This window comes from Equus quagga, chromosome 1, assembly GCF_021613505.1.
Source record: "Equus quagga isolate Etosha38 chromosome 1, UCLA_HA_Equagga_1.0, whole genome shotgun sequence".
Lineage (NCBI taxonomy): Eukaryota > Metazoa > Chordata > Mammalia > Perissodactyla > Equidae > Equus > Equus quagga.
The window spans coordinates 24,670,989-24,696,849 of record NC_060267.1 but is presented as its reverse complement, the minus strand read 5'-3'; the positions used below and the strand labels follow the sequence as shown (position 1 = coordinate 24,696,849).

General features: G+C 38.2%; 2 protein-coding genes across 9 annotated transcripts in view; one reads left to right on the top strand and one right to left on the bottom strand.

The window, feature by feature from the left end:
• Positions 1-983: 983 nt before the first annotated feature.
• Positions 984-18,345, bottom strand: ZCRB1 (zinc finger CCHC-type and RNA binding motif containing 1). Its single transcript, XM_046666818.1, has 8 exons — positions 18,169-18,345; positions 17,038-17,123; positions 14,974-15,002; positions 9,266-9,377; positions 8,816-8,923; positions 5,674-5,786; positions 5,500-5,575; positions 984-1,159 (listed from the first exon to the last, which is right to left on the bottom strand). The coding sequence occupies exons 2-8, from the start codon at positions 17,119-17,121 to the stop codon at positions 1,028-1,030; spliced, it is 654 nt and encodes a 217-aa protein (XP_046522774.1). The 5' UTR covers positions 17,122-17,123; positions 18,169-18,345; the 3' UTR covers positions 984-1,027.
• A 59-nt stretch (positions 18,346-18,404) lies between these two features.
• Positions 18,405-25,861, top strand: part of PPHLN1 (periphilin 1) — a 121,480-nt gene continuing 114,023 nt past the window's right edge. For 3 of the 8 annotated variants that reach the window (XM_046666803.1, XM_046666786.1, XM_046666742.1), the window contains exon 1: positions 18,405-18,480. The gene's annotated coding sequence lies outside the window, so the exon portion shown is untranslated. Of the gene's footprint in view, positions 18,481-19,104; positions 19,384-22,606; positions 22,627-25,861 lie in introns of those variants that run through there. The other 5 variants (XM_046666795.1, XM_046666767.1, XM_046666752.1 and 2 more) reach the window with 4 other exon arrangements.

The window sequence follows — 25,861 nt, the reverse complement described above, 5'->3', positions numbered from 1 at the left end:
TCCTCCTCTTTTTGCCGAGGAAGACTGGCCCTGAGCTAACATCTGTGCCCATCTTCCTCTACTTTACATGTGGGACACCTACCACAGCATGGCTCACCAAGTGGTGCCGTGTCCACACCTGGGATCTGAACTGGTGAACCCCAGGCCACCGAAGCAGAATGTGAGCACTTAACCGCTGCGCCACTGGGCCTGCCCCTTGACTTTATATTTTATGGGTGATTACAATTTATCTACACTGGGCTAAAGCTAAAAGAAATAAGAGGACAAAACATCCATATTTAAAAACAAAATTCTCTTGAAAATTGTATTAACATTTATTTTTTTTGGAAATTTATTTTTATTGAGATATAATTGACATATAACATTGTGTAATTTTTTTTAAAGTCCCCCGTACATAGTTTCATATTCTAGTTGTGAGTGCCTCTGGTTGTGCTATGTAGGACACCACCTCAGCATGGCCTGATGAGCGGTGCCATGTCTGTACCCAGCATCCGAACTGGTGAAACCCTGGGCTACCGAAGCAGAGAGCATGAACCCAACCACTGGGTCATGGGGCCAGCCCTTTATTAACATTTAATAACAATAAATCATTCAACTTTTTCACAGTCTTTATGAAGTTACTGTTTTAAAGACGAAATTTATTTAAAAAGTCCTCATGTAAACCAATCAGACACAAATAAACTTTTATAACGAACTTCTCAAACAAATATTTTTAATATCTATCTTTTTTCCTGGGATGACACAGCATTACTATGATAGTATTAAGTTTTCTTTTTTATTCAAATGAACTGTTTTCAAGATTAATGGTTATTAGCAAATCTTAATTTTTACTCTGCTAAGGCAAGATAGAAACATGATACTTTTAAATTATTTCTCAATTTCCTATGAACTATTTTATAGTAAAAAACTATCTGGGACTAAGTGTTCTTATGCTCAAATTCTAAAAGTAATCTTTAGTTTCAACTGAACTTGGTACTCCAAGATTGAAAAAAATTTTTTTAATGATATTTATATAATAAATATAATTTTAATCACTCAGTTCTTCCTCATCACTGAAATATGCGCTTTTCTTTATCCTTGGGCGTCTTGAATCATCTGATGTTGAGGGACCCCCTGAACTGGGTTTCCATTTTTTTTGTTCTTCTTCAATTTTGGCTTGCTGTAAGGTGATTCAGGAAACAAACAAAACAAAACAAAACCAAGAGCCAGTTTAATATTATTTATGGTGCACTAATTCAAAACATGGCAAAAACACACCACAAGTGCCAACACTCCCCACTCTCCCAGCCCATGAAGACAATTCTCCTCCATCAGGACATCCCTCCCCCATCCCTGAGTTATGTCCTAGTCTCACCATGCTACTCAAAATTATTCCAGGCAATTACTACTAAGTGACAGGCATGTGAAATGAAGCCTATCTGCCATCCCTGCCGGAGGTGGGAATATCATATAAAATACGACATTAGTTAACTAAAAGGAAAAATAAATTGACATATGCACCTACAGTTTATCAACTAAATTAAAATAAAATGTAGTTATATAAAACCAGGAGATTATATTCCCTTCATCAAAAAATGTTTCATATACAGGCATGCTTCGGAGATATTGCGGGTTTGGTTCCAGACCACTGCAATAAAGTGAGTCCCATGCAATTCTGGTTTCCCAGCACATATAAAAGTTATGTTTACACTATACTGTAGTCTTTTAAGTGTGCAATAGCATTATGTCTAAAAAAACAATGTACATACTTATCTTAATTAAAAAATACTTTACTGCTAAAAAATGCTAACCATCACCTAAGCCTTCAGAGAGTCATAATCTTTTCTTTGCTGGTGGAGTTAGTGTTGATGGCTGCTGACTGATGAGGGTGGTGGTTGCTGAAGGTTGGAGTGGCTGTGGCAATTTCTTAGAATAAGACAACAATGAAGTCAGCTGCATCAACTGACTGTTCCTTTCACAATCGATTTCTCTGTGGCATGCAATGCTGTTTCATAGCATTTTACCCACAGCAGAACTTCTTTCAAAAGTGGAGTCAATCCTCTCAAACTCTGCTGCTGCTTTATCAACTAGGTTTATGGAATATTCTAAATCCTTTGTTGTCATTTCAACAATCTTCACCAGGAGCAGATTCCATCACAAGAAACCACTTTCTTTGTTCATCCATAAGAAGCAGCTTCTCATCCATTAAAGTTTTATCAGATTGCAGCAATTCAGTTACATCTTCAGGCTTCACTTCTAATTCTAGTCCTCTTGCTCTTTCCACCACATCTGCAGTTACTTCCTCCACTGAAGTCTTGAACCCCCTAAGACATCCATGAGGGTTGAAATCAACTCCTTCCAAACTCCTATTAATGTTGATATTTTAAGCTCTTTCCATGAATCACAAATGTTCTTAATAGCATTTAGAATGGAGAATCCTTTCCAGAAGGTTTTGCCCAGATCCATCAGAGAGACTGAATCACTATCTATGGCAGCTATAGCCTTATGAAATGTATTTCTTGAAATAATAATAAGACTTGAAAGTCAAAATTGCATCTTGATCCATGGGCTTTATGCCATGTTAGCAGGCATGAAAACAACAATAATTGCATTGTACATCTCTATCAGAGCGCTAGGGTAAGCAGGTGCATTGTCAATGAGCAGTAATAGTTTGAAAGGAATCTGTTTTTTCTGAGCAGTACATCTCACCAGAGGGCTTAAAATGTTCAGTAAACCATGTTGTAAACAGATGTGCTGTCATCCAGTCTTTGTTGTTCCATTTATAGACCATAGGCAGAGTAGATTTAGCATAATTCTTAATGGCCCTAGGATTTTCAGAATGGTAAATGAGCATTGGTTTCAACTTAAAAGTCATCAGCTGCATTAGCCCCTAAGAAGTCAGCCTGTCCTTTGAAGGTTTGAAGCCAGGCACTGACTTCTCCTCTGTGGCTATGGAAAGTCCTAGATGGCATCTTCTTCCAACATAAGGCTGTTTCCTCTACATTGAAAATGTGTTGTTTGGTGTAGCCACCTTCCTTAATTATCTTAGCTAGATCTTCTGGATAACTCGCTGCAGCTTCTACATCACCACTTGCTGCTTCACCTTGCACTTTTTTGTTATGGAGATGGCTTCTCTCCTTAAACCTCATGAACCAACCTCTGCTACCTTAAAACTTTTCTTCTGAAGCTTCCTCACCTCTCTCAGCCTTCATAGAATTGAAGAGAGTAAGGGTCTTGCTCTGGATTAGGCTTTGGTTTAAGGGAATGTTGTTGTTGGTTTGATCTTCTATCCAGACCACTAAAACTTTTTCCACATCAGCAATAAGGCTGTTTCACTTTCTTGTCATATATGTGTTCAATGGAGTAGCACTTTTAATTTCCTCCAAGAACTTTTCCTTTGTATGCACAACTTGGCTAAGTGTTTGGCGCAAGAGGCCTAGCTTTTGGCCTTATCTCAGCTTTCGACATGCCTTCCTCACTAAGCTTAATCATTTCTAGCTTTTGATTTAAAGTGAGGGATGTGTGACTCTTCCTTTCACTTCAACACTTAGAGGCCACTGCAGGGTTATTAACTGGCCTAACTTCAATGTTATCCTGTCTCAGGGAGTAGGGAAGTCTGAGGAGAGGGTGAGATATGGGGTAATGGCCAGTTAGGGGAGCAGTCAGAACACACACAACATCTATCAGTTAAGTTCACTGTCTTGTATGGGTGCAGTTCATGGCACCTCAAAACAATTATAATAGTAACATCAAAGATCACTGATCACAGATCACCACAAGAAATATAATAATAGTGAAAAAGTTTGAAATATTGTGAGAATTAACAAAACATAACACAGAGACGTGAAGCACGCAAATGCTGTTGGAAAAATGGTGCTGATGGACTTGCTCAACACAGAGTTGCCACAAACCTTCATTTGTAAAAGACGCAATATCTGCGAAACACAGTATTTGCAGAGCACAATAAAGTGAGGTATGCCTGTACTTGTGTTAGGGCCTTTAATGGGTAAAAGTATGGTTTTGGTTTTGTTTTGAAGTGAAGCTTCTTTTAAAACGATATCTTTGATCTAATAAGGGGTTAGCATCCAAAATATATGAAGAACTCAAACAATTCAACAACACAAAAAACAAATAACCTGATTAAAAAAAGGGCAGAATCGACATTTTTCCAAAGAAGACATACAGGTGGCCAATGGGCACACAAGATGTTCAATATCACTAATTATTTGGGAAATGCGGATCAAAACCACAATGAGACATCATCTCACACCCATTAGAATGGCTATTATCAAAAAGACAAGAAATAAGTGTTGGAGAGGATGTGGAGAAAAGAGAACCCTCATACGTTGTTGGTGGGTATGTAAACTGGTGCAGCCATTATGGAAAACACTATGGAGATTCCTCAAATAATTAAGAATAGAACTACCATAGATCTAGCTATTCTACTTCTGGATATTTATCTGAAGAATATGAAAACACTAATTTGAAAAGATATGTACACCCTTATGTTCACTGCAACATTACTTATAATAGCTAAAATATGGAAACAACCTAAGTGCCCATAAACGGATGAATGGATAAAGATGCAGCATATATGGTCGTGTTGCTTAACAAGGAGGATACCTTTTGAGAAATGCATCGCTAGGCAATTTTGTCATTGTGTGATCATCATAGAGTATGCTTACACAAACCCAGATGATATAGGCTACTACACACTCAAGCTATATGGTACTAATCTTATGGGACCACCATTGTATATATGGTATATCACTGACCGAATGTCATTATGTCGCACATGATATACATACAACAGAATACTACTCAGCCATAAAAAAGGATAACATCTTGCCATTTATGACAACATGGATGGACCCTGAGGGTATTATGCTAAGTAAAATAAATCAGATGGAGAAACACAAATACTGTATGATTTCACTCATATGTGGAATATAAAAAACAAAACAAAGAAAAAAACAAAAAACTCAGAAGCAGACAATAGATTGGTGGTTACAGGGGGAAGGAAGGTAGGGTAAGGGCAACATGAGTGAAGGTGGTCAATTGTATGGTGACAAATAGAAACTAGACTTTTGGTGGTGAGCATGCTGTGGTGTATATAGATGTTGAATTATAATGTTGTATACCTGAAACCTATATAATGTTATAAACCAATGTTGCCTGAAAAAAAAGGACCAAAAAAAATAAAACACTATCTTTAATAAAATCTTTTCTGTTGGGATAAATTCATTTTAATCAAATAGTTCTGCTCAATTCTATAATGAAAACAGATTAAAACATTAAAAGAGTTATGGGGCCCTTAAAATCTACAAAGAACCAAGGAGAACTTTTCCATCACGCTGCTCTAAAGATCTTAAAGAAATAGCCTGCCTCCTAAAGTTTAGGAAGTGAAGGGGAAAGACGGAGGTTGCCATGAGGAGACGATCAATAAAGTAAGCAAGGAATACACAACTGTTAACCCAAGGCAGCTGTTGCATGGTGTCTTTTAAAGGAACTGCTCAGTACCTGGAAAGCTATGGCCTGGCTGAGGCTGTCAAGAGCTGGGTCTTCCCCTTCATCTTCACTCTCTTCTACTCCTTCACTAAATTATTACCAAAAAAAAAAATCAGAATACACTCAGTCAAGAGTACAAAGACAGAAGCACACAATAAAGTACTTAGTAAGAATGGTTATACATACATTTCTTCTTCTGGTTCAGGAATTTTCTTTTTTTTCTTTTTCTCCTTCTTCTTTGGAGGTTCACGTTCTCCAAGCATATTTTTAGGACAGGCATAACTTAAGTGTCCACTTTCCTTTTGTTTCCCATTAAAAAGGAAAGAAAAATACTATATTTGTTGTGTTATTAACAGAATCTTGCCTGGTACCCTAAGACTAAAAGGTTTTAGAAGTTACAAAAGAATACTGTCACACTGGGAATATACACAAAGAAATCAACAAAACTGATTACTTTAATATTTAGAAGGAAGAGATTATGATATTATAACTCCCAATAAACAACTTTAACAATAAGGGAGTATTTTAGTAGTTTCACTAAAAGAAGTATTCTTCCTACAAACATTTTATTATTATTATGTGTGAGGAAGATTTACCCTGAGCTAACATCCATTGCCAATGCTGCCTTTTTTTTGCTTGAGGAAGATTAGCCCTCAGCTAACAACTGTGCCAATCTTCCTCCACTTTATATGTGGGATGCCTCCACATCATGGCTGATGAGTAGAATAAGTCAGCACCCAGGATGTGAACCTGTGAACCCCAGGCTACCGAAGTGGAATGTGTGGAACTTTAACTACTCGGCCACAGGGCGGGCCCCCTTACAAACATTTTAAATCTCAAGTTTCAGGATATAAAACAATTCAAAATTTAAGTGGAAATGGACCACCTATCTTAAATGTAAAAATTTTAAGTTATTATTTGATATAATGGGGACAAAACTATTCCTGTTAACTTCCAAAATGTTGCTTAACATTCTGTTTTAAAAACAAACGGAAAAGTTAAAGTCTTCCTCACTTTTCCTATTAATTTCATTTTGCTCCTTTTACATCTAGACTTTACCTGCACTGTCCAATTATGGTAGCCACCAGGTATAATTCTTTTGTGGCTACTAAGAACCTGTCTGAATTGATATGCATGATAAGGGTAAATACACACTGGATTTTGAATAATGTAAAATATATTAATTTTTAAAAATATTAATTATGTGTTCAAATGATATTGTAGATATATATTGGGTTAAATATAAGATATTATTTATTTTTATCTGGTTCTTTTCTTTTTTTTTCTGCTGAGAAGGATTAGCCCTGAGCTAACATCTGTGCCAATCTTCCTCCACTTTATATGTGGGTCACCACAACAGCATGGCTGATGAGTGGTGTAGGTCTGCACCTGAGATCCAAACCTGTGAACCCGGGCTGCCAGAGCAAAGTGTGTCAAACTTAACCACTAGGCCATGGGGCTGACCTCTTCCTGTTTCTTTTTTTAATGTGGCTACTTGAAAATTTAAAATTACATTTATGGCTTGCACTATATTCATATTTGACAGTGCCAAACTAGCCATAACATGATAATGAGCCAAAATACTGATTTGTAAAACATAAGACAATGAACTACAGTCATACACAGGACAATGGCGTCTTGGTCAACAATGGACCACATATGAGACGATGGTCCCATAAAATTAGTACCATATAACCTAGATGTGTAGCAGACTATACCATCTAGGTTTGTGCAAGCATGCACTATGATGTCACAGTGACAAAATTGCCTGATGACACATTTCTCATAAGTATCCCCACTGTTAAGCAACACAGGACTGTATAATCTGTACATTAGCTCACTAAATTACATTTATGAAGTAATATGTGAGAGAAAGGGAGTGTAGAGAGCCTAAGCCAGGATTAGAACAATAGAAGAGAAAAATAATCATGCTTTTTTAGTTCACAAAGCATCAAATAGACTGTGTACTTTGAATATCTGGGGACATGGCTGAACCCAAGAGGTGTTATTGTTAATGAATTGCTGAGAGAATGTACTTAGAGAAGCATTTTCCAAACTGTTTTTGGAATAATGGCATAAGAAAATATGTTAACATATCCCATATTTTAAAAAAAAGAATTTAGTAGTAAAATAACTTTGGGAAAAACTAGGCTAAATAAATGTAAGCAGATTCTTTTCGGGGCGGGGGGGAATTTAAGAAATATAAACATGTACAAAGTCTAACAAATCTATGGATCCATAAACCAAAAAGACAGATTAATAGATTCATCCAGGATTTCTCAGATAATTTGATATTTACTGTGAATATGAGGATACATACTAATCTATCTAACCATATGTGACCATGACTACTCCTCCATTCCTTCCTTCCTTTTCTTTTCTTTTTAAACAAAACTCAGGACTCTAGAACACAGTTTCTGAAACATTAACTTAAGAGGTGAGAATCACAGGTTAGAATCACAGAAATTGACAGAACGTACCCAAGGCCTTGCTTGCTCTTTCCTTCTATCCATCTATCCATCCATCCATCTGTCTATCTGTTTATCTATATATCTTTTGGGGGAAGGAGAAGTAGGGAGTGGCAGCGGAGGAAAGGACCCCAAATCATTTCCTTGTATCTTCCTCATGATTTTTTAGCCAGGAAAATGTCTCTCAGTAATCCTCTCCCCAGTAATACAGCTGGACCCTGTTTTTTAAAGTATTTTATATAGGCATTTTGGAAAGTGACAGCAATTAAGACCAACACTGAAGTTCTCTTGCTATCATTATGGGCCTTGTGCAAAATTGTTCTCTGGCTATATATCTCTAATCACCAAAAGTTTAAATGGATAACGACAGATGATGGGAACTAGGTATGAACATTTGGGGATAGTTCAGTTACAAAACATTTGCAGTACTAATAGGAATATTATTCCTATTAATACAATATCCTAATTAATAGGTCATAAGATAATGCTTATACTGAGCTGTAATGCTTAAACACTGGCAAAGTATTATAGAAACAGGTAATATCCTATTAACACAAAAACTTATGGGGAACTAAAATCTTTCAAAACAGTAAAGTAATTAGTCTAACAGTTTTTAATCTAACAATTTTCAAAGATTTAGAAACTAGAGAAAATACCGCTCTATATTACCCAGCTCAGGTTATCTTTACGTACTGCATTTCAATTGAGTTTCCTTAGATGAGTCTGGAATTCCAAAGTAAAATAACTTTCATAACCCAGTTTTAGCCAGTCAGAAGTTTTGGAGAACACAAATAAAACACTGATGTGAAAAATACCTTACAGTAAACTATGGAAAATTGCATTGTTTTAGGTATACTCACCCCACATTCATAACACTTAGATTTATCAAAGTAGTTTCGTCTTCGGATAAACTCAGCTGCTCTTCCATTGTCAATAGCAATGCTTGCTTTTATCACTCTACCAAATAACTAAACCAGAAAAAAATGTAATTGCAGAAGGATGTATTTCATCGAAACCTAAAACTACAGTTATTTGATCCCATTTCCTCAAACCTTCAATTCCATTTTATTTTTTAGATTATTATAGCAATTCCCTACTCAGCTGTGATAAATTCTATCCAGTAGAATATATTCTTATTCCTTAGATTCTACCAATGTTTTGGGAACCCAGTAGAGTTTTGACCTCTTTTCTCTCCCATAAGTTAAATACCCTCAGAATCTACTGTACCCATCAGACTTGACCATCCACTGCATCCCCCACATGTTTAGCCTGAATGAGCAAAAAGGCTTTTGGGTTAAAAAATGGCTTACCTGTTTGTTGTTTATTGCCCTGGTACAGTTTTGTGCAGAGTCTTTATCCAAAAATAAAATAAATGCAACCCCTTTACTCCTCCTGGTATCTTTATCTTTCATAATGGTAACCCTTAAAGCATAAACGAATAGGCAGTTAAAAATAATGAGGCAGTAGTAAATAAAATAGATTTTAATAAATACTTGGAAAACTCAAGTGTTCAAATAAGGGTTAATAAAACACAAAGTAAGAGAAATTAATACATCTGACAAATCAGCTATCTCTTCAACATCATGGGATATCAAGGAGCATGGAAATGAGAAAGTGTGATACTGATTTAACACAAGTGAGCAGAGCTATTAGGAGCATCTGATAAAGCAAACGTTAATCAGAGGTTGAAGGATGAAGTAAAGAGATTACAGAGACAATGGAATCTTGGAGAGTAGGCATAATTCCTCTTCTCTGCTAACTCCCTCACCATGCAGGAAAAGCCAAAACAAAACTGAGGAATCTTAAATTATTTTTTTCTAGGTTTTAGAATCTAATTGTATTCTTAATATTCTTTTAAAGAATCTCCAGTTCTGTGGTCCTTAGCCATACCATCCAAGGTACCTATGTGACAGGAATGGTGATAAGAGCACAGAGCCTACTCTTTGTCCTGACCTGTTACACATCCCTCATCCTGTGACCCTTGTTCAGCATGTCATTAAATACAGTTTAAAAAACAATGTTCAACAAAGCTCTTGGGAGAAATGGCTGATTTCAAGGCTGGGCCAGGGTAAGTACAAGATGAACTTGGAACATCTTGTTATCCTTAAAAAAAAAAGAAACGATGGAGCATGGAACAAGAATACAGAAGTCAGGTAGAAGGAGCTCCCATTGGCCAAATCTAGGACAATCTCAGTACCAATTAAGTATAGTATTGAGTTATAAACCATAGAAAAAATTAAGAATTCATAAGTCTATATTAATAAGAAATAGAAGATAAATGAGGGAGAAAGTAGGGCTCTTGCTTACAGCAGAAGGCCAAGGGATGACTAGTGAATGTACAGAACGCTGGAGTTGGAAAATCACCATTTACAACAATCACGGTAAAGACTGGATCAGGCAAGAATCCTTAATGAATGCTAAATCTAACATGAAATTTTGATGTGGAATAGGATATTTCACTGTTTTAAGGGTGTCTCCCACAGACTACTTATTAGTTGCAAAGGGAAAAAAATATAATTACACAGTGGAGAAATTGGTCAACACCTTGACTGGGTGATTAAAATTAATATCACTAATGAGGGACAGATGGACACTGTATGAATCCAGATTTGATACCCTCAGAACAGAACATCACCTATACAGTATACCAGCCAAGACTACTTAACCCCAATCTAATCATGAGGCAACATCAGAAAAACACAAAATGAGGGGGAAAAACGATGGGAGAGAGCTATATGCTCTATAAATGTTCCAGATTACAGGAGGCTAAAACGATAGGACAGTTAAAGTCAACACCTAACTCTAGACTGGATCCTGTACCAGAGGGGAAAAATTCTACGTGGGACATCATTAGGTCAACTGAAAAATGGGAACATGGACAGGTGATTCAGTAAAATTATTTTATAAATTTATGAATTTGGTAACTGTACTGTGGTTATATAATATATAACCCTAGTTTTAGGAAATACACAACTGAAAGTATCTGAGTAAAGGGCGATGATGTTTGTAACTTACCTTCAAATGATTCCCAAAACCAAACTGTGTATACACATACGTATATATATATACACACATACATGTACATATATATATATACACACATACATACTTACACACACATGAGGGAGAGAGAGAGTGCAAATGATGAAATAAACTGGGTAAAATGTTAACAATAGGTAAATTTGGGTAAAGGATATTTTGATGTTCTTTGTACTATTTTTGCAACTTTTTATAAATTGGCAATTATTTTCAAATAGTAAAAAAAAAGATATGTTCAAGACAAAGCTTAATAACTTTCTAAAACCTGATTAACAGGCAAAGAGACAAAAGGATACAAGTGAATAAACAGAAATTTTATTTAATATTACATTTCACATTTTAAAATTTATTTTATTTGGATTTGGGTTTAGGTTCTTAGTTATTGGAATGAAACTGGTAAAATAATGCTGCTAAATTAAGAAAAGAGATGTCTTATTTCATTCAGAAAAGAAACATAAGTTGAAATAATTTAGGGAAAAATGAGCAACTAAAATGGTTTAGTTTTTCGAAAGAGTGCATCTGTATTCATTGCGCTTAGTAGTAAAGAAGAGAAGCCAAGTGCTTGATGAAGCTCAAGTGTAGACCGGTTCTCTTCAAGGCCACCATAGTTAGTCAGGATACGCAGGAAAGTTTTTAACCAATTTTAAAAGAAACATGAAGTAATATGGTTGCTTTAACTTTTGGAATTTTCATGTTTGTGAAGGTCAAAGTCATGAATATTGTTTTTTAAAGTACTATTTCACAAGAAGTGTTAGCTTTCTAAGTCATCCTCAGTTAATGATCTCTCTCATCTGTCCCCTCTTTTCCATTTGAGCTGCTTTTTTTCTTGTCCATGGTGGACAAGAAAATTAGTTTTAATAGTGTATTCTTACTGGTTCCCTTGATGTTAATTCTCTCATATGCTAGTGGAAGAGTCTTCCATTCAAGAAATAAATAAAATCACATCATTCCTTTGCTCAAAAATCTTTGGTTCTTCAAATTGCCTATTCTTTGGTCCAGCAATCAACATCCTTTATGATTTGGCTCCCTCTTTCCTCATCTTTCATCACTCCTTCTCACCCACAAACTAGGAGGTCTAGCCACAACCACTCAGTGTTCATAAAGCATGGCCTGAACTCCCCCACATCAGTGCCTCTGTTCAAATGGCTTCTATCTTCTTTCAAATCTCAATCTTTGCCTATTAGAATTTTACTCATTCTTCAGGGTTCAGAACAAGTAAGTCTTCTAACTGGAACTAATTTCTCCTCCTTTCTGCCAGTCTCTACTGAAATCTATTTATGTATAAACAATGCCTCATCTCATCTATTTTAATATAAACTCCTTTAAGGTTGTCTCTGTAACTTCTACTAAGCCTAGCTCCATATGAAGTAAAACAAAAAGATAGATACAAATGGGAAAGTAGTTTCTCAAAAGTTGCATCTGTTTGTTTATTCATGTGGTCATTCAATCACTCCAGTAACCTCAAGCCCAGCCACTAAGCACTGATAACATAAAGGCAGTAAGACAAGGTTTTTACCCTCAGGAAAAAGCTTAGAGTATAGAGAGAGACCTATAAACCAATTACAATACACTACTTTGATACCTTCTACGGTAACAGAAAAAAATATTATACCAAGAATTTGAAAAGGACAAATCCAGGATGATTCCCATGTTTCCAGCATGTGAAGACATAGATGGTGGCACCCTATCCTGATATAAGGTACAAGATGTACTCAGTTAAGCGCATAGTATGAGGCAGACACTATTCTGGGAAACCTGGGGTGTCATCCATAACACTCCCTTCTCGCTCACACAACCCTTATATACAAAGTAAGTATATCACTAAGTAGTACCCATTTGACTGCCTACCAGTCTCTCAAATCTGACCCTCTCTCAAGTCTGACAAATCTCTACCTCTCCCCCTGTACCATCTCAGTCCAAATTTCTCCCCTGGGCTACAGATACAGCTTTCGGACTGGTTTCCCTGCATCTGCTCATGTTTACCTCCAATCCAATCTCTACACTGAGACCAGAATAAGCTCTTAAAAATATAAATCATGTTACTCCCTCATTTAAAATTCTTTAATAGATTCCTGGTGCTCTTAGGATTAAAAACAAGTGTCGTGTAACATGGTCAAGAAGCAAGATTAGGGCAACCTGTTTCCATCTCTGGACTCAACTTGTGCTTTCTCCTTTTGCTCACTCATCTCTAGTCATGTTGGCCTTCTTTCCGTTTCTTGATCTCACTTTATTTTCTCTTGCCACAGGGCCATTACACAAGCTATTCCCTCTCCCTGAAATGTTCCTCCCTTTCTTTTTGCCTACTTAACTCTTACTTAGCCTTTGGTTTCAACTCAAAGGATACTGACTTAGGCAAACCTACCCTGACTCTCTAGACTAGATCAGATCTTCCCTGTTTATAGGTGCTTATAACTCTGTATCTTTAACGTCATAGCATTCTCATGGTTTATAATTATATATTTATATGGAAATTCACTCAGAGATTCTGATAGACAGGGAAAACCAAGGAAAGGTAATGGCAGAGCTAATTAAGTAGGCTCTGGAATCAACTGCTGGATTCAAATCTTGTCTCCAACACTAACTAGCAATATACTTTATGTTTACTGTGTGCTTCAGTTTTGTCATTTACAATATTGGGTTAACAACAGTATCTACCTTAAAAGGTAGTTGTGGGAATTTAATGAGATAATATGTGTAAATAGGTTAGAAGAATGCCTAGCATATTTATATACTCATTGTTACATATCATCATTAGTGTTTTGATTGATAATGACTGTTTGAAATTCTGAAGACCCAAAAGTGTACCTAGAAGCATTTTTGATGATTTTTTAATAGAGAAGTAAGTTGAAAAGAAGTTAACCTCAGGATGCAAATGAACTTCAACTGTTTTAATATTCATTTATCAAAAGCTAGAAGAAAAACAACCAGTTGAGAGAAATATACCATAAAGTCTTGGTTTTGTTTTGTTTTGTTTTGCTGAGGAAGATTCACACTGTGGTAACATCTGTGCCAATCTTCCTCTATTTTTTAGTATGTGAGCCACCAGCACAGCATGGCCACTAACAGAGAGGTGTGGGTCCATGCCCAAGAACTGAACCCAGGCTGCCAAAGTGGAGTGTGCTGAACTTAACCACTAGGCCACCAGGGTTGGCCCTAATTCTTGGGATTTTAAATTTATACCAGAATATATATTGATTAAAAGATAGAGAGAATGACAGTATCTTGCTTTTACTTTTTGCCCCATAATATAGTTGCTTGATTGATTTAAAATAGTGAATTAAATGAGAACTTCAAGTTCGTTTTATCCTTTCTTAACTCTGACCCCCAACTGATATTATCATTCCTGCCATTTCTGTATGTTTCTAGTCTTTCCAATTATATCAAAACTTTCTATGAAGGCAAAGAATATGTTTTTTATTTATTTATCAGTCTCATAAGCACTTTACATAGCATATGCATTGAAATATTAGTTTTTATATTCTATTTGTTTGACAACTGATAATCCATTTATAGTATACTTGATAATACACCTTCTAGTAACCAAAATATATATTTAATTGGAGCCTTTAATTTATGACTTATGTTGGATAACAGAATCAGTTTTAGTTCTTAGTAATATGATAAAAAATTACATTATTTAAATAATGATATATAAAGGAATAACATGAAATCATTAAATATGAGAATGTATTTTTATAGGACATGGAAAGATACTTATGATATAATGTCAAGTTAAAAAAAAGACAACAAAGTTGCACGTACAGAATTGAGTCTCTTAAAAAACTGTCTATACACGTTTATGCACATGGAAAAATGATGGAAGTATACATAAAAATGTTAACAATAGTATTTTCATTTTCTTTGATATCAAATATGTTTTATAGAAAAATAGTAAATCTACTTCCATTAAAAAAATAATGGAGAAGCAAATTCAGCTAAGCTTTTAAATGAAATTTAAAAATTTGATGTGAATACTTACTTTACAACTTTGCCATACTTGGAAAATATCTGAAACAGAAGACCACATAATAATTTACAATTTAATTTAAAATCATAAAAAAATTAAATTTTCAGGTTATACACTGACCACATTCTTTGTTGGTTTATGAAAAATTTTAACCTTTAATCTATAAGGCAGGCCCCAAAAGATGTATTTTTTTAGTGACTAGAATAATATTCTTATTTTTGTCATTGGAGTCACAGGTATCTGCCTCAGTTCCTAAATGTCTGACAAAAGAGTGCATACAGAGGAAAAAACCCACTTTATAGGTGTGGTAGAGTGAAGGTACCCACATTGCACAAATGCTGTGTTCCTGTGGTATATCCTGGTAACCATCAACCTCACCACAGCTCCAGAGAAACCTTGTGCTTCAGATGTTAATATAGTGGAATATCACTATTCCGAGCCTATCCCCACCCCATCAAGCAATTACTGTTTCAGAAGACAGGTCCTTAGACCACTTATAAAACAAAAAAGCTTCTATAATTAAAAACCCATTCCAACTGGTCTCTTTCTTCTGCCCACCCTTAATATGTTGGTGGAACTTTATAGTTGGCCCTTTCTTCACTTGTACTTCAACATCTCATCTATTTCTATTGTTTCAGCCTCCAACTATATACTAATAGTTCTTATTTATTATGTAATACTTCTTAGAAACGTCTTAGTATACATTAATATATGCAATCAACACGAATAAATTTTTGAGGTCTGTGATTAAGTTGTGTAATGCTAGAATATAGTATAACTGGATTGCAGTGTTAGCAACACTGAATTCTGAAGACTAATACAGATAGTTTTCTGTATAACACTTTCTAAACGCTTCTCATTTCACTCAGAGTCCTAACCATTCTCTATGTAGGCCCTATAAGGCACCCCTGTATGGGCTTACCTCTGACTGCCCCTCCTCTTCTCTCCACTTGATTGACTGTGCCTGAAATGCTTGTCCCCTAGGCATCTGCATGGCTGCCTCTCACTTCCTTCAGGTCTTTATCCAAAAGTCACCTTCTTAATAAAGATTTATACCACCCATGTAAAATTTCACCTCCATTCCCAAGCTAACATTTAATAGTCCTCCTTTCCTGCTTTATTTTTTCTCTTTAGCACCTAACATCTTAACATTAACTTAGCACTTAACAAATTTTTATATTTCACATTGTTTCTCTATCTTGCTATATTGTTAGTGTCAAGAGGGATTTTTATCTTTTTGTTCACTGATGTATTCCTAGTACATGTAAGAGTGCTCAGCATATAGTAAGCTTTCAACAAACACAGAAATGTCTCTATTTTGATACAAGGAAGAAAGCTAATGTTTATTTTCTCCTCTGTTCTTTGAGACTCAAGCTATCTTAGTTAGCTAAGTAATTAATCAAGTATTATGTAGCACCTATGCAGCATCTCTCTACTTAAAGTCTACCCAAAATATGGAGAGAAGAGGTCACACTTGAATGAAAGGATTCATGTCATTCTTTCCATTTCCTTTCAACCACCCATCTGCAGGACAGGCACAGGAAATTTTGTTCTCTGTAAGGTAAAGAGGTGAAAAAAGACGCTGGAAGGGTTTTTTCTCCCCCTCAGTCACCTCTATCCTGAATTGATTTATTAACAAAATTTATGAAACTGTTAAGTTTCTGCCACATATGTAAATTAAGACATACTTTCAGAATTTGAGGGTTAGAAAAGGGATCTGTTTGCTTCGATCAGCCCTTTCCTCCAAAACCTCCACCCTACTACCAGTGTCAAAAGCCAAGTAAGCGAGCAGGGAACATTAGCGTATCACAAGTTGCTCCCACTTCATTATGCTAGCTATGTCTTCCGTGTGTATAAAGAACTTGTTACTCTCTATAAAAGCACTGCAAATTCTCTTTGGAAATTAAAGTGTCTAATTTTTTTCACTTACATTTGCAATAGAGGTCTTTGGTATTGGTGGTTCAAGTGCCTTGTAAGGTACTTATTAAGAATTCTGCTAAGGAGAAATGCTTGCTTCAGCTAAATATGTATCTCAAATAGACAATTCAGTAGATAACCATACTAAAATTTACTTACCCGGTATAAGTCATTGTTGGTCAAGGAAAAGGGCAAGTTGGATACATACACTGTGCTTTTACTTGGGGCCAATCCACCACTCATTTCTAAAAAGGAAAATAAACCCAGACGCAATTTAAACCAGACATTCTTCATTCCAAGTAAAACCAATATAGGCAATCACTGATTTAATTATGCCAGATTTATACACCTTCCTTACTTCTTAGTAATAGATAGGAACAACGGACTCCAGCTAGATGAATTAAGAAATTCCTCTTCTCCAGACACCATTTAAGTGTTTTCTGGTTTTTCTTTCAAGTAGATTATTTACACTAACCCTTTCAGATGAAGGAAAAATTCTGAGGTTACTCTTAACCTCCCCTCAGGCTAAGAGCAAGAAAGTGCTTTCAAATAAACATGATAGCTTACCTACCTACATCAGGAAGAGCCCGGGAGCTCAGAAAGAACCTTAGCCATTGATTTTTCACTAATACTATGGGTGGGTACCTTTTTGGTTGTCTTAATATTTTTCTCTGGTGTGGTGTTAAGAGGAAATTTTAGCGTCACATTTTGATGATGCAAATAAAGGTCTTTCGAATCACTAACTTAGCACATTATTGCCAAATTATGAAATGATACGTTTTGTTATATGAATGTTTCAGTGCCTTGAAGGACACTGACCTGTACATGTATTTTTAAGTTTACAAATATAATCTGTAACGAATTTTCATATTTTACGAAGTCAGCAAATTATCTGTGAAAATTATATGGACTCAACCAAGTTCGAGTTTTCGATTTCAAAAGCGTGTGCGGGGTGTATTTAAGATAGGAGGACGGACTATCACAAATGGCAAAATATTGATTCTAAGGCGTACCATCTCGCCAAGTAATGGGAAAACTGGTTGACGCTTGGGAGGATTTTTTTGGGGAATTATTTAGACAACTTCAGGAACACAACATCAATAGGTTGCTTTTTAAAAGTTTCCCATTCGACACTCTTTACACGTTAGCCGTTCTGGTAAGATCTGCGAGGGCAGGCAAAGGTAATGGTCCTGGAATAAAAAGGGTGGAGGGAGAGAGGGGCAAACCTCTTGGCGGCAGGGGCTGGGGAGCGACCCGCAGGGAGAAAGGCCGCAGCTGAGGGGCGGTTACCTTCTAATGGGGCGGGCCCGGGAGACCAGAAGAGCGCGAGCCCTCGGCTCAGTTGGGGCTCAACCCCGACTCTCGCTCGCCCCTCGCAGCGGCCTTGGCATCACCGGTGCTGGGATGGGTCAGGCGCCAGAGACGAGAAAGCAGCAGCGGCAGCAGCGCCACTTCCCGGCTCTCGTTAGACCCGGGCCCCGGAGGCGGGCCCAGAGGCGGGCGCTTTTGCTGACGTCTTTGCGCGCGCCGGAAGTGCCTGCCTGACAGAGCGGCGACGAGGGGACGACTGCGTTTGCGGGATCTCCCGGCGGCCCAGAGTCGGTGAGCGCGTTTTAGCTTTCCAGGAGGAGAACGGGGACGGGCGCGCGGGCTGCGACACCCGGGGGAGCGGGCGTGCGGGCGGGCGTTTTCCGTGGCGGGACCTGGAGGCTTCCGCTGCATTTGAATCGTGCAACAATTCTGCCCCTGCGGTTGAGGGTGGATAGACGCAGTGGAGTTTGGAATAAAGGAAACAATTATTGAGTCTGAGATACAGGTTTCGCTTCTCTTTAGCGACTTAATATGCAAAAAGAGGACTAAACTAGGGAATTTCAATGACCCGAGATCAGTTAGGAAGTCAGTAAATTTACTGAATGTTTTCGACGTACCCAGTTCGGTATTAGGCACTTTGAGAGCTACAAAAAAGTGAAAGCAGGCCTTTTTCTGGCGGATGTCTCAGTCTAGTTGGGGAGACAAGGTCAATCTGCGGAGACTTGGATTCACAGAACGACTCATCTTGGTATTGGTACGGACAGATGTTGAACTTCTTGGCACCTTTTTCCTTCCTGTAAATCTATAATGGGCACACACTGCTTTTTCTCTAAGAGGCTGTAAACAGGCCTATCATTCCTACAGAAAAATCAGAAAATAATGCAAGGTAGTTTATACTTAACTTCTACCCACCAGCACACACAGACCAGGCCTCTAACCACTCCCTGGGAGCCTGCGTGCCAGCAGCCTGAAACCCAGAGCCTCTCCCGGAGCCTGCACAATCAATCCAGACTGAAGCCGATGTCTTCTAGAGAGACGGACGTGCAATCCAGCCAGGGCGCAGCTGCATTTTGAGAGGCCTGAATGCCTCCGCGTACACCAGGGGACCGCTGGGACTAATTCTCTTGGCAAACTTGTGGCCAGCCCAAACTGCCATGTTTCACATCCCAGTTATCCTTGGTTACCGCCCAAGATGTAAGCCCCTTTGGTCTTCTATGCTACACCCTTGTCGCCATGCTGCTCTGTGCTTCCTCTCCCTGGATTTGGGCTATCACTGTTTCTCCCTCCTTTTCTTCCACATTTCACCTCTCAACACAACAGCTGTGCTCTCTGAAACCTCCATTCCCCACTTAACAAACTCTTTTACATATTCAACTTCTTTACGGTAATTCCCCTTCATCTCTTAACACTAACTAATACTTGGCTTTTCCCTCCAGCCCTTTCTCTGACACCTGCATTTAAGGTTGGGTCATGGCTCTCGCGGTACTGAATTGATTTCACTTCCTCAAAAATACTTTTTTCTCCCCTCAGGGTCTTTGCAAAGTTTCTTTTCTCTGCAGCATTTGATGTCTTTGAGTCCTCCTCTACCTCTTTCTGGATAATTCCTGCACCTGCTAAAGATCTCAGTTTACCTGTCACTTTCTCTGAGGGGTATTCCCTCATTTCCCAGAGACAGAGTTAGGTATCCTTGCTGTGTGCTATGAAGTGCCCTCTACTTCCCTCATCATGGCACTTGTCACATGTATCCTAATTGCTTATCTCTGCCTTTCCTACTAAAGTAGCTAAGCAGGAGGAAGTGCGTTTGTCTTGTAATCCCAGTGCCTAATGGGCAGTTAGGTAGATCTTCAGTGATTGCAATTGCTGCAGGTACAGCTCAGAAGTCAGGCAGTTGACATGTCATCTCCTGACTTTAAAATGAAAGAACTTTTTGAAAGGAGTCAGCTGCTACTCAGCTACAGCTGATCGCGGCCGGGTGAGGAGATGATTCCAGTGTGGCCAGAGCATCCAGTTTTTTCAAGAAAAGTTGGAAATACAGTTTTTTAAAGTGATATCTCTCAGTTTTTAAGTGTTTTCAGTGGGATAAATTTTATTTTAAAAAAAAACAAAACTGGACCAAACACAAGATACCTGTGGCCAGTTTGGAATTTGATGTAAGTGTCGTAGGGTTCAGGAATGGGTTTTGTGGAGAAGGCTAGATCTTGAGTTGGGCCTTGGTGGAGGGTTAGAAGTTGAATGAAAGAATGGAAAGAGGTATTCCAGTTTGGGAAATGAGTCCAACAACTCCAGGGTACTGTGTGTTACTTTGTGGCACAGTGAGGCGGGTGGCATGAATGATCCTTTTGGAGCGAACACGTGGTTAGGTGAGATGATAGAAGGGGGCACATGGAGAGCAGAGAAGTTTGGATTTGTTACAGTTAATTAATAAGAAACTATTTGGATTCTTAGGAGCCTTCAGATATGAATGATGTATCAGCAGTGTTAATTTAGTATCCTTTTTTAAGGCTATAACCTCCATCCAGATGTGAAGTGAGATTGAGATTTGTAAATATTATACCTAGGCAAACATCTGATATTTTTGTCCACTTGTGTAATTTGTTACTTGATCACTTATACAGTGAACATTCAAGAATCTCCTGCTACGTATTATTAAAGAAAAATTCAACCAAGTGAATTTAAAGACCTAATTGGCTTTATTTAGTGATTCATGAATAGGGCAGCATCCCATCTAGCAAGAAGAAAGGAACTCCAAGGAGTTGTCCAAAAGGAAGGTTTTTATAGGCGAAAAGAGATTGGGACAAAGAAGTTAAAAGAATGGATTATTTCAGGTAAGGTCACTTTCTCTTTGGGGAAGGCAGGGGGTCTTATCAGGTACGTTACCTCACTAGTTTTGATCAGGAAATTCCAGACTGATTGGTTCAAAATTTCACTCATGGGAGAGGCTGAATTTGCAGTTAGGTTAGGCATTAAGTCTTGGTGGGGCTTAGGTTAGGTATTAAGTCTTGGGGGGGGGGTGGGTGCTTAGGATAAGTGACTCCATTTTTGAGCCTGCTCTTTCTTTCTTTCTTTCTTTCTTTCTTTTGGTGAGGAAGATTGGCTCTGAGCTAACATCCATCCCAGTCTTCCTCTATTTTGGGATGCCACCACGCCATGGCTTGATGAGCAGTGTGTAGGTCTGTGCCTGGGATCTGAACCCACAAAGCCCGGGCCACTGAAGCGGAGTGCACAAACTTCACCACTACGCCATGGGGCTGGCCCCAGAGCCTGTTGTTTCTTTTTAACAGTATTTAATACAGTATAGTGGGTCTTATGTAAAAAGTATCCTTGAACCAGCACTGATAGCCTAGTGGTTAAAGTTTGGCACACTCCTCTTCATCAACCTAGGTTTGGTTCCTGGGCATGGAACCACACCACTTGTCTGTCAGTAGCCATGCTGTGGTGGTGGCTCACATAGAAGAACTAGGAAGACTTAACTAGAATATACGACTATGTACTGGGGCTTTGGGGAGGGGAAAAAAGAGAGAGAGAGGAAGATTGGCAACAGATGTTAGCTCAGGGCAAATCTTTCCCAGAAAAAAAAAAAAAAGAAATTAGGGAAATCTTAAAAAAAAACTATCCTTAAAACGTTGAAAAGTCAAGTAACTTGTGAAACTAGTAGAGAACGCAGTACTTTAAAGTACTAAGTTACATGGTTCATAATGAAGCAGTCAGTGGTCTCCTTTCCTCTGGTCTCTTTCTTCTTTAATCCATTTTGTATATTGCCAGGTTTATCTTCTGGAGTGACATTTTTTCCCTCACCTTATTTCTAGGCTTAAAAGCCTGCAGTGAGCTCCTCCTCTAGTTTTTTGCTTTGTTGTACCGTTTAATGCCCTTGAATTTGTTCTCTCCGTCCTTGCCTGTTTCCTTTGTGAAGCATTGTGCTATGATGGAAAGGGCTTGGGCTTTAAAGTCATGCAGGCCTGGGTCTGATTCCCAGGCTCCGTTTGCCTCTGTGCTTTGAGCTTTTCAGAGCCTCCATGTTTTATCTGGAGTGGGAGAGGTAATATCTCCTTCAGGGAAGGAAATGAAAGCTTGTTGAATACCTTTGCAGGCTTATTTCCCACTCCTTTGCAATGCAGATCTTCTCTTTTGCTCAGTTCCATCCTTCTCGTGTATACATATATAGTTTTCATTCTTTATTTTTATTTTATTCTCTTTTTTTTTTGAGGAAGAGTAGCCCTGAGCTAACTGCTGCCAATCCTCCTCTTTTTGCTGAGGAAGCCTGGCCCTGAGCTTACGTCCATGCCCATCTTCCTCTACTTCATATGTGGGACGCCTACCACAGACTGGTGTGCCAAGCGGTACCATGTCCACACCCGGGATCCGAACTGGCGAACCCTCGGCTGCCCAGAGGTGGAATGTGCAACTTAACCACTGCGCCACTGGGCCGGCCCCATTCATGTATGTTTTTTCTTCTCTAATTCTTTTCCCTTCTTTTAGATTCTACTGTTCACTACTCATCCACATTTGAGCAATCCCTCAAGTTTCTATTTAAATTTTCTTGGCTTCCTTTCTTTTTTTTTTTTTTTGAGGAAGATTAGCCCTGAGTTAACATCTGCTGCCAATTCTCCTCTTTTTGCTCAGGAAGACAAGCTAACATCCATGCCCATCTTCCTCTACTTTATGTGTGGGATGCCTACAACAGCATGGCTTACCCAGTGGTGCTGTGTTGGGCCCCCAGGATCCGAACCTGTGAACCCTGGGCCGCCAAAGCGGAACATGCACACTTAACCCCTTTAACCCCTGCGCCAGCAGGCCAGTCCCTTGTTGGCCTTCTTAACTGTTGTTGCCTGCATTTATCTCTTCCTGAGCACTGAACAGTGGTTAATTCTAGGAGACACTTTGCTCTATTTTGACCATTTTAATTGGCATCAGTGTTAGGTTTTTTTTTTTCACAGACCTTAACTATGTTCTAGAATTCATTTTTAATTTAGTTGTCTAGAATTTTAGACACTTTCCAATAGAAATAGTATTATGTAGTTTCTAGATTCAGGTCAGTCCTTAAAAGCTTCTTGTTTCAATTTAGGATGTCAGGAGTATGTTTACCTTGCTTTAGATCAGTGGATCTCATCCTGAGATGAGTTTCAGATTTTAAAAAAGTGTCGGGGTCCCACTCCAGGCCAATTATACAGGGATTTCAGAGGATAGGGCCTAGGCTTTGATATTTTTTAAAAGCTCTTTGGATGATTCTAATGTGCAGCCAGGGTTGAGAATCACTGCTTTAGGTAGTAGAGATAAAGGATTCTCGTTGGTAAACTTTTGCTCAAAAATCAAGTGGCAGTAGTGTCATAAGTAGTGTGACAGGAGCCATAATCTAATAGTGCTCATTGAAAGTTTTCTGAATAATTGAAAGGTACAAACTAATATTTAGATTCCCCAGAATGGTGCATGTGGCGATTGTATGAATAACATGTTTATTTATTTGGCCAATATAAGTGCCTTTACTCTGCTAAGCAACAAGAGTAAGAGAGGTACACAGTCATTGCCTCTGCAGTGGTGTTTAGTTTGGGAGGGAAAAGAGGAAGAAAAGTAAATTGAATATGGGGTTATATAGTACTATTACAGCAAGGTGCTTTAAGAGGCCCAAAGAAGGAACAACTTTATTCTTTCTGGAGAATATCAGAAAAGCTGACATTTGAGCTGAATCCTGAAGGAAGAGTAGATGGTGAAGGCAGATAAGTAGAAGAAAGATATTCTAGGCAGAAGAAAAGCATTCTAGGGTGTGGTGGTGAGAAATAGTGGCACACTTGCAGAACAGTAAGTAGTTTGACATATCTGGAGGTTCTGGAGACTTGGGGAAGTGGTAGGAGGTGAAGCTGCAAAGGTAGGAGCAAGGTCATAAATAAGCCTTTTTCTTTAGGATGTGGGGAACCACTGAGATTTTTAAATCAGGTGTCTCATCAGAATGAACACTGGCTACAGTTTGCAGGGTGGGGAGAAGCAGGGAGATCAGTGTTTTATTCTGGGGGAATCCACTGGCTAGATTAAGAGCATCTGAACAGAGACATTGGCAGCAGGGATAGGAAAGTGTAGATACATGTGCTTTATATATTGAGGTGATAGAAATAGCTGGATTTAGTGAATACTAGGTAGATATGAAAAGTTTTGGGTTTTGCATGACTCTGGTTTCTGGTTTGTGCCTTTGGGTAGCTGGTGGTGTCATTGACCAAAATGAGGAAGACAGAAGATGAAGCAGATTTCTGAGAAGTTTGAAGAACTGTTTTGACATGTTGAGTTGGAGGTGTCTGTGAGACATCCTCTTGAAAGGAGTCAGGATGGCAGTGGAGATGTGGGAGTGATTTATCTAGAGGGAGCATATTTCCAGGATTAATTAACTCACTCCATGAATATTGAGAATATAAGTTGTGCACATTGTTCTAGGTGCTTAATAATATTAATCTACAAACAACATAGAAATTCCTGCATTCGTATAGTTCATATTTCTAGCAGTGAGGGACCAATAATATGCATCAAATGTAAATTATATAGTCTCTTAGGTGATTAGTGCTATGAAGAAAATAGCAAGATTAGGGAGATCTGGTAGATAGGTGACATTAAGAGGCCATTAAGAAGGTGACATTGAAGGGTGAAGAAGTTAACCATGCAGGTAGATACTGGAGAAAAGCATTCTAGGTGGGGAATTGCCAGTGCCATGACCTATTGCTCATCTAGGGTATGAGGTCAGATGTGACCTTTCTATTCAATAACCGTGGTTGGCTATCAAAATAGTTATTGAAAGAATGTAAAGAGTGAAAGGAATGAGTTTGAGAAGGAGGGAAAGCTATTTATCACAGTGTGCAGAGTTACTCTGTAGCCTAAGCTGCTCCTATAACCGGTTTGGATAAAATGAATGATCTTTCTTTCTCACCTTGCCTGTGGATTCAGAGTGTGAGTGGTTTGACGGAAGGATATTGCCTGTGACTTTGTTTTCTCAATTTGCAGGCTGTTCTCACTGAGTATTCAAGTCCTCCCTGTAGCCTCTTAGCTCTCAATTGGGGTTACCAGAACAGTGGTTGGGTACCCTAATGGAGTGCTCTATGAAAGCCTTATTTCTTTCTGGAATTGAATATACCATGATGGTATATTAAACAAACTCTCTATTGAATATGGCATAAGAGAATGAGATTTTTATACTTTAAAAGTAGTTACTAGCAAACTTCTAAATGAGGCTTACATTCTTCACACTGAATCCTAATTCAATTAGGATTCTCTGCCTAATTGTGATTTTCCAGTCTTCTTCTTCAGTTTTCATATTCTGTTGGATCTGAGAACTTTACTGGAGTTCTTCTGAGATTCCACTGATGGGAGGAGATTAGTGAAATGATGATGCCTGAAAGTAACATAATCATTTCACTGTGAATCAGAGCACCTTTGTTTAAATTTAGCTGATTGGCTTCTGGTTGTGGGATGGGTCAATTTCCTAAATTGGGATAATGTCATAAACAACATGTGCTGCTAATCAGAAAGTTGTTGTACTCATCAGCTATTTTAAAATCCTTTGAAAATTACAAGGTGCTATTTGAATTTAAGGTGATATTGGAATAGTCTCTTCCCTAGTTGCCCTAGAGTACCTTCATTATCATCTCATCCTCCTCTAATACCTTTGCCCTTTTCTGTTGTCTTAATTCAAGTTCCA

Excerpts from the sequence above, each read along its gene's own strand:
- ZCRB1 (XM_046666818.1), bottom strand. The coding sequence starts at position 17,121 with ATGAGTGGTGGATTGGCCCCAAGTAAAAGCACAGTGTATGTATCCAAC. Across the intron at positions 5,576-5,673 it reads CCTGAACCAGAAGAAGAAAT|TGAAGGAGTAGAAGAGAGTG; the intron begins GTATGTATAACC and ends GTAATAATTTAG. Across the intron at positions 1,160-5,499 it reads GCCAGGCCATAGCTTTCCAG|CAAGCCAAAATTGAAGAAGA; the intron begins GTACTGAGCAGT and ends ATCACCTTACAG.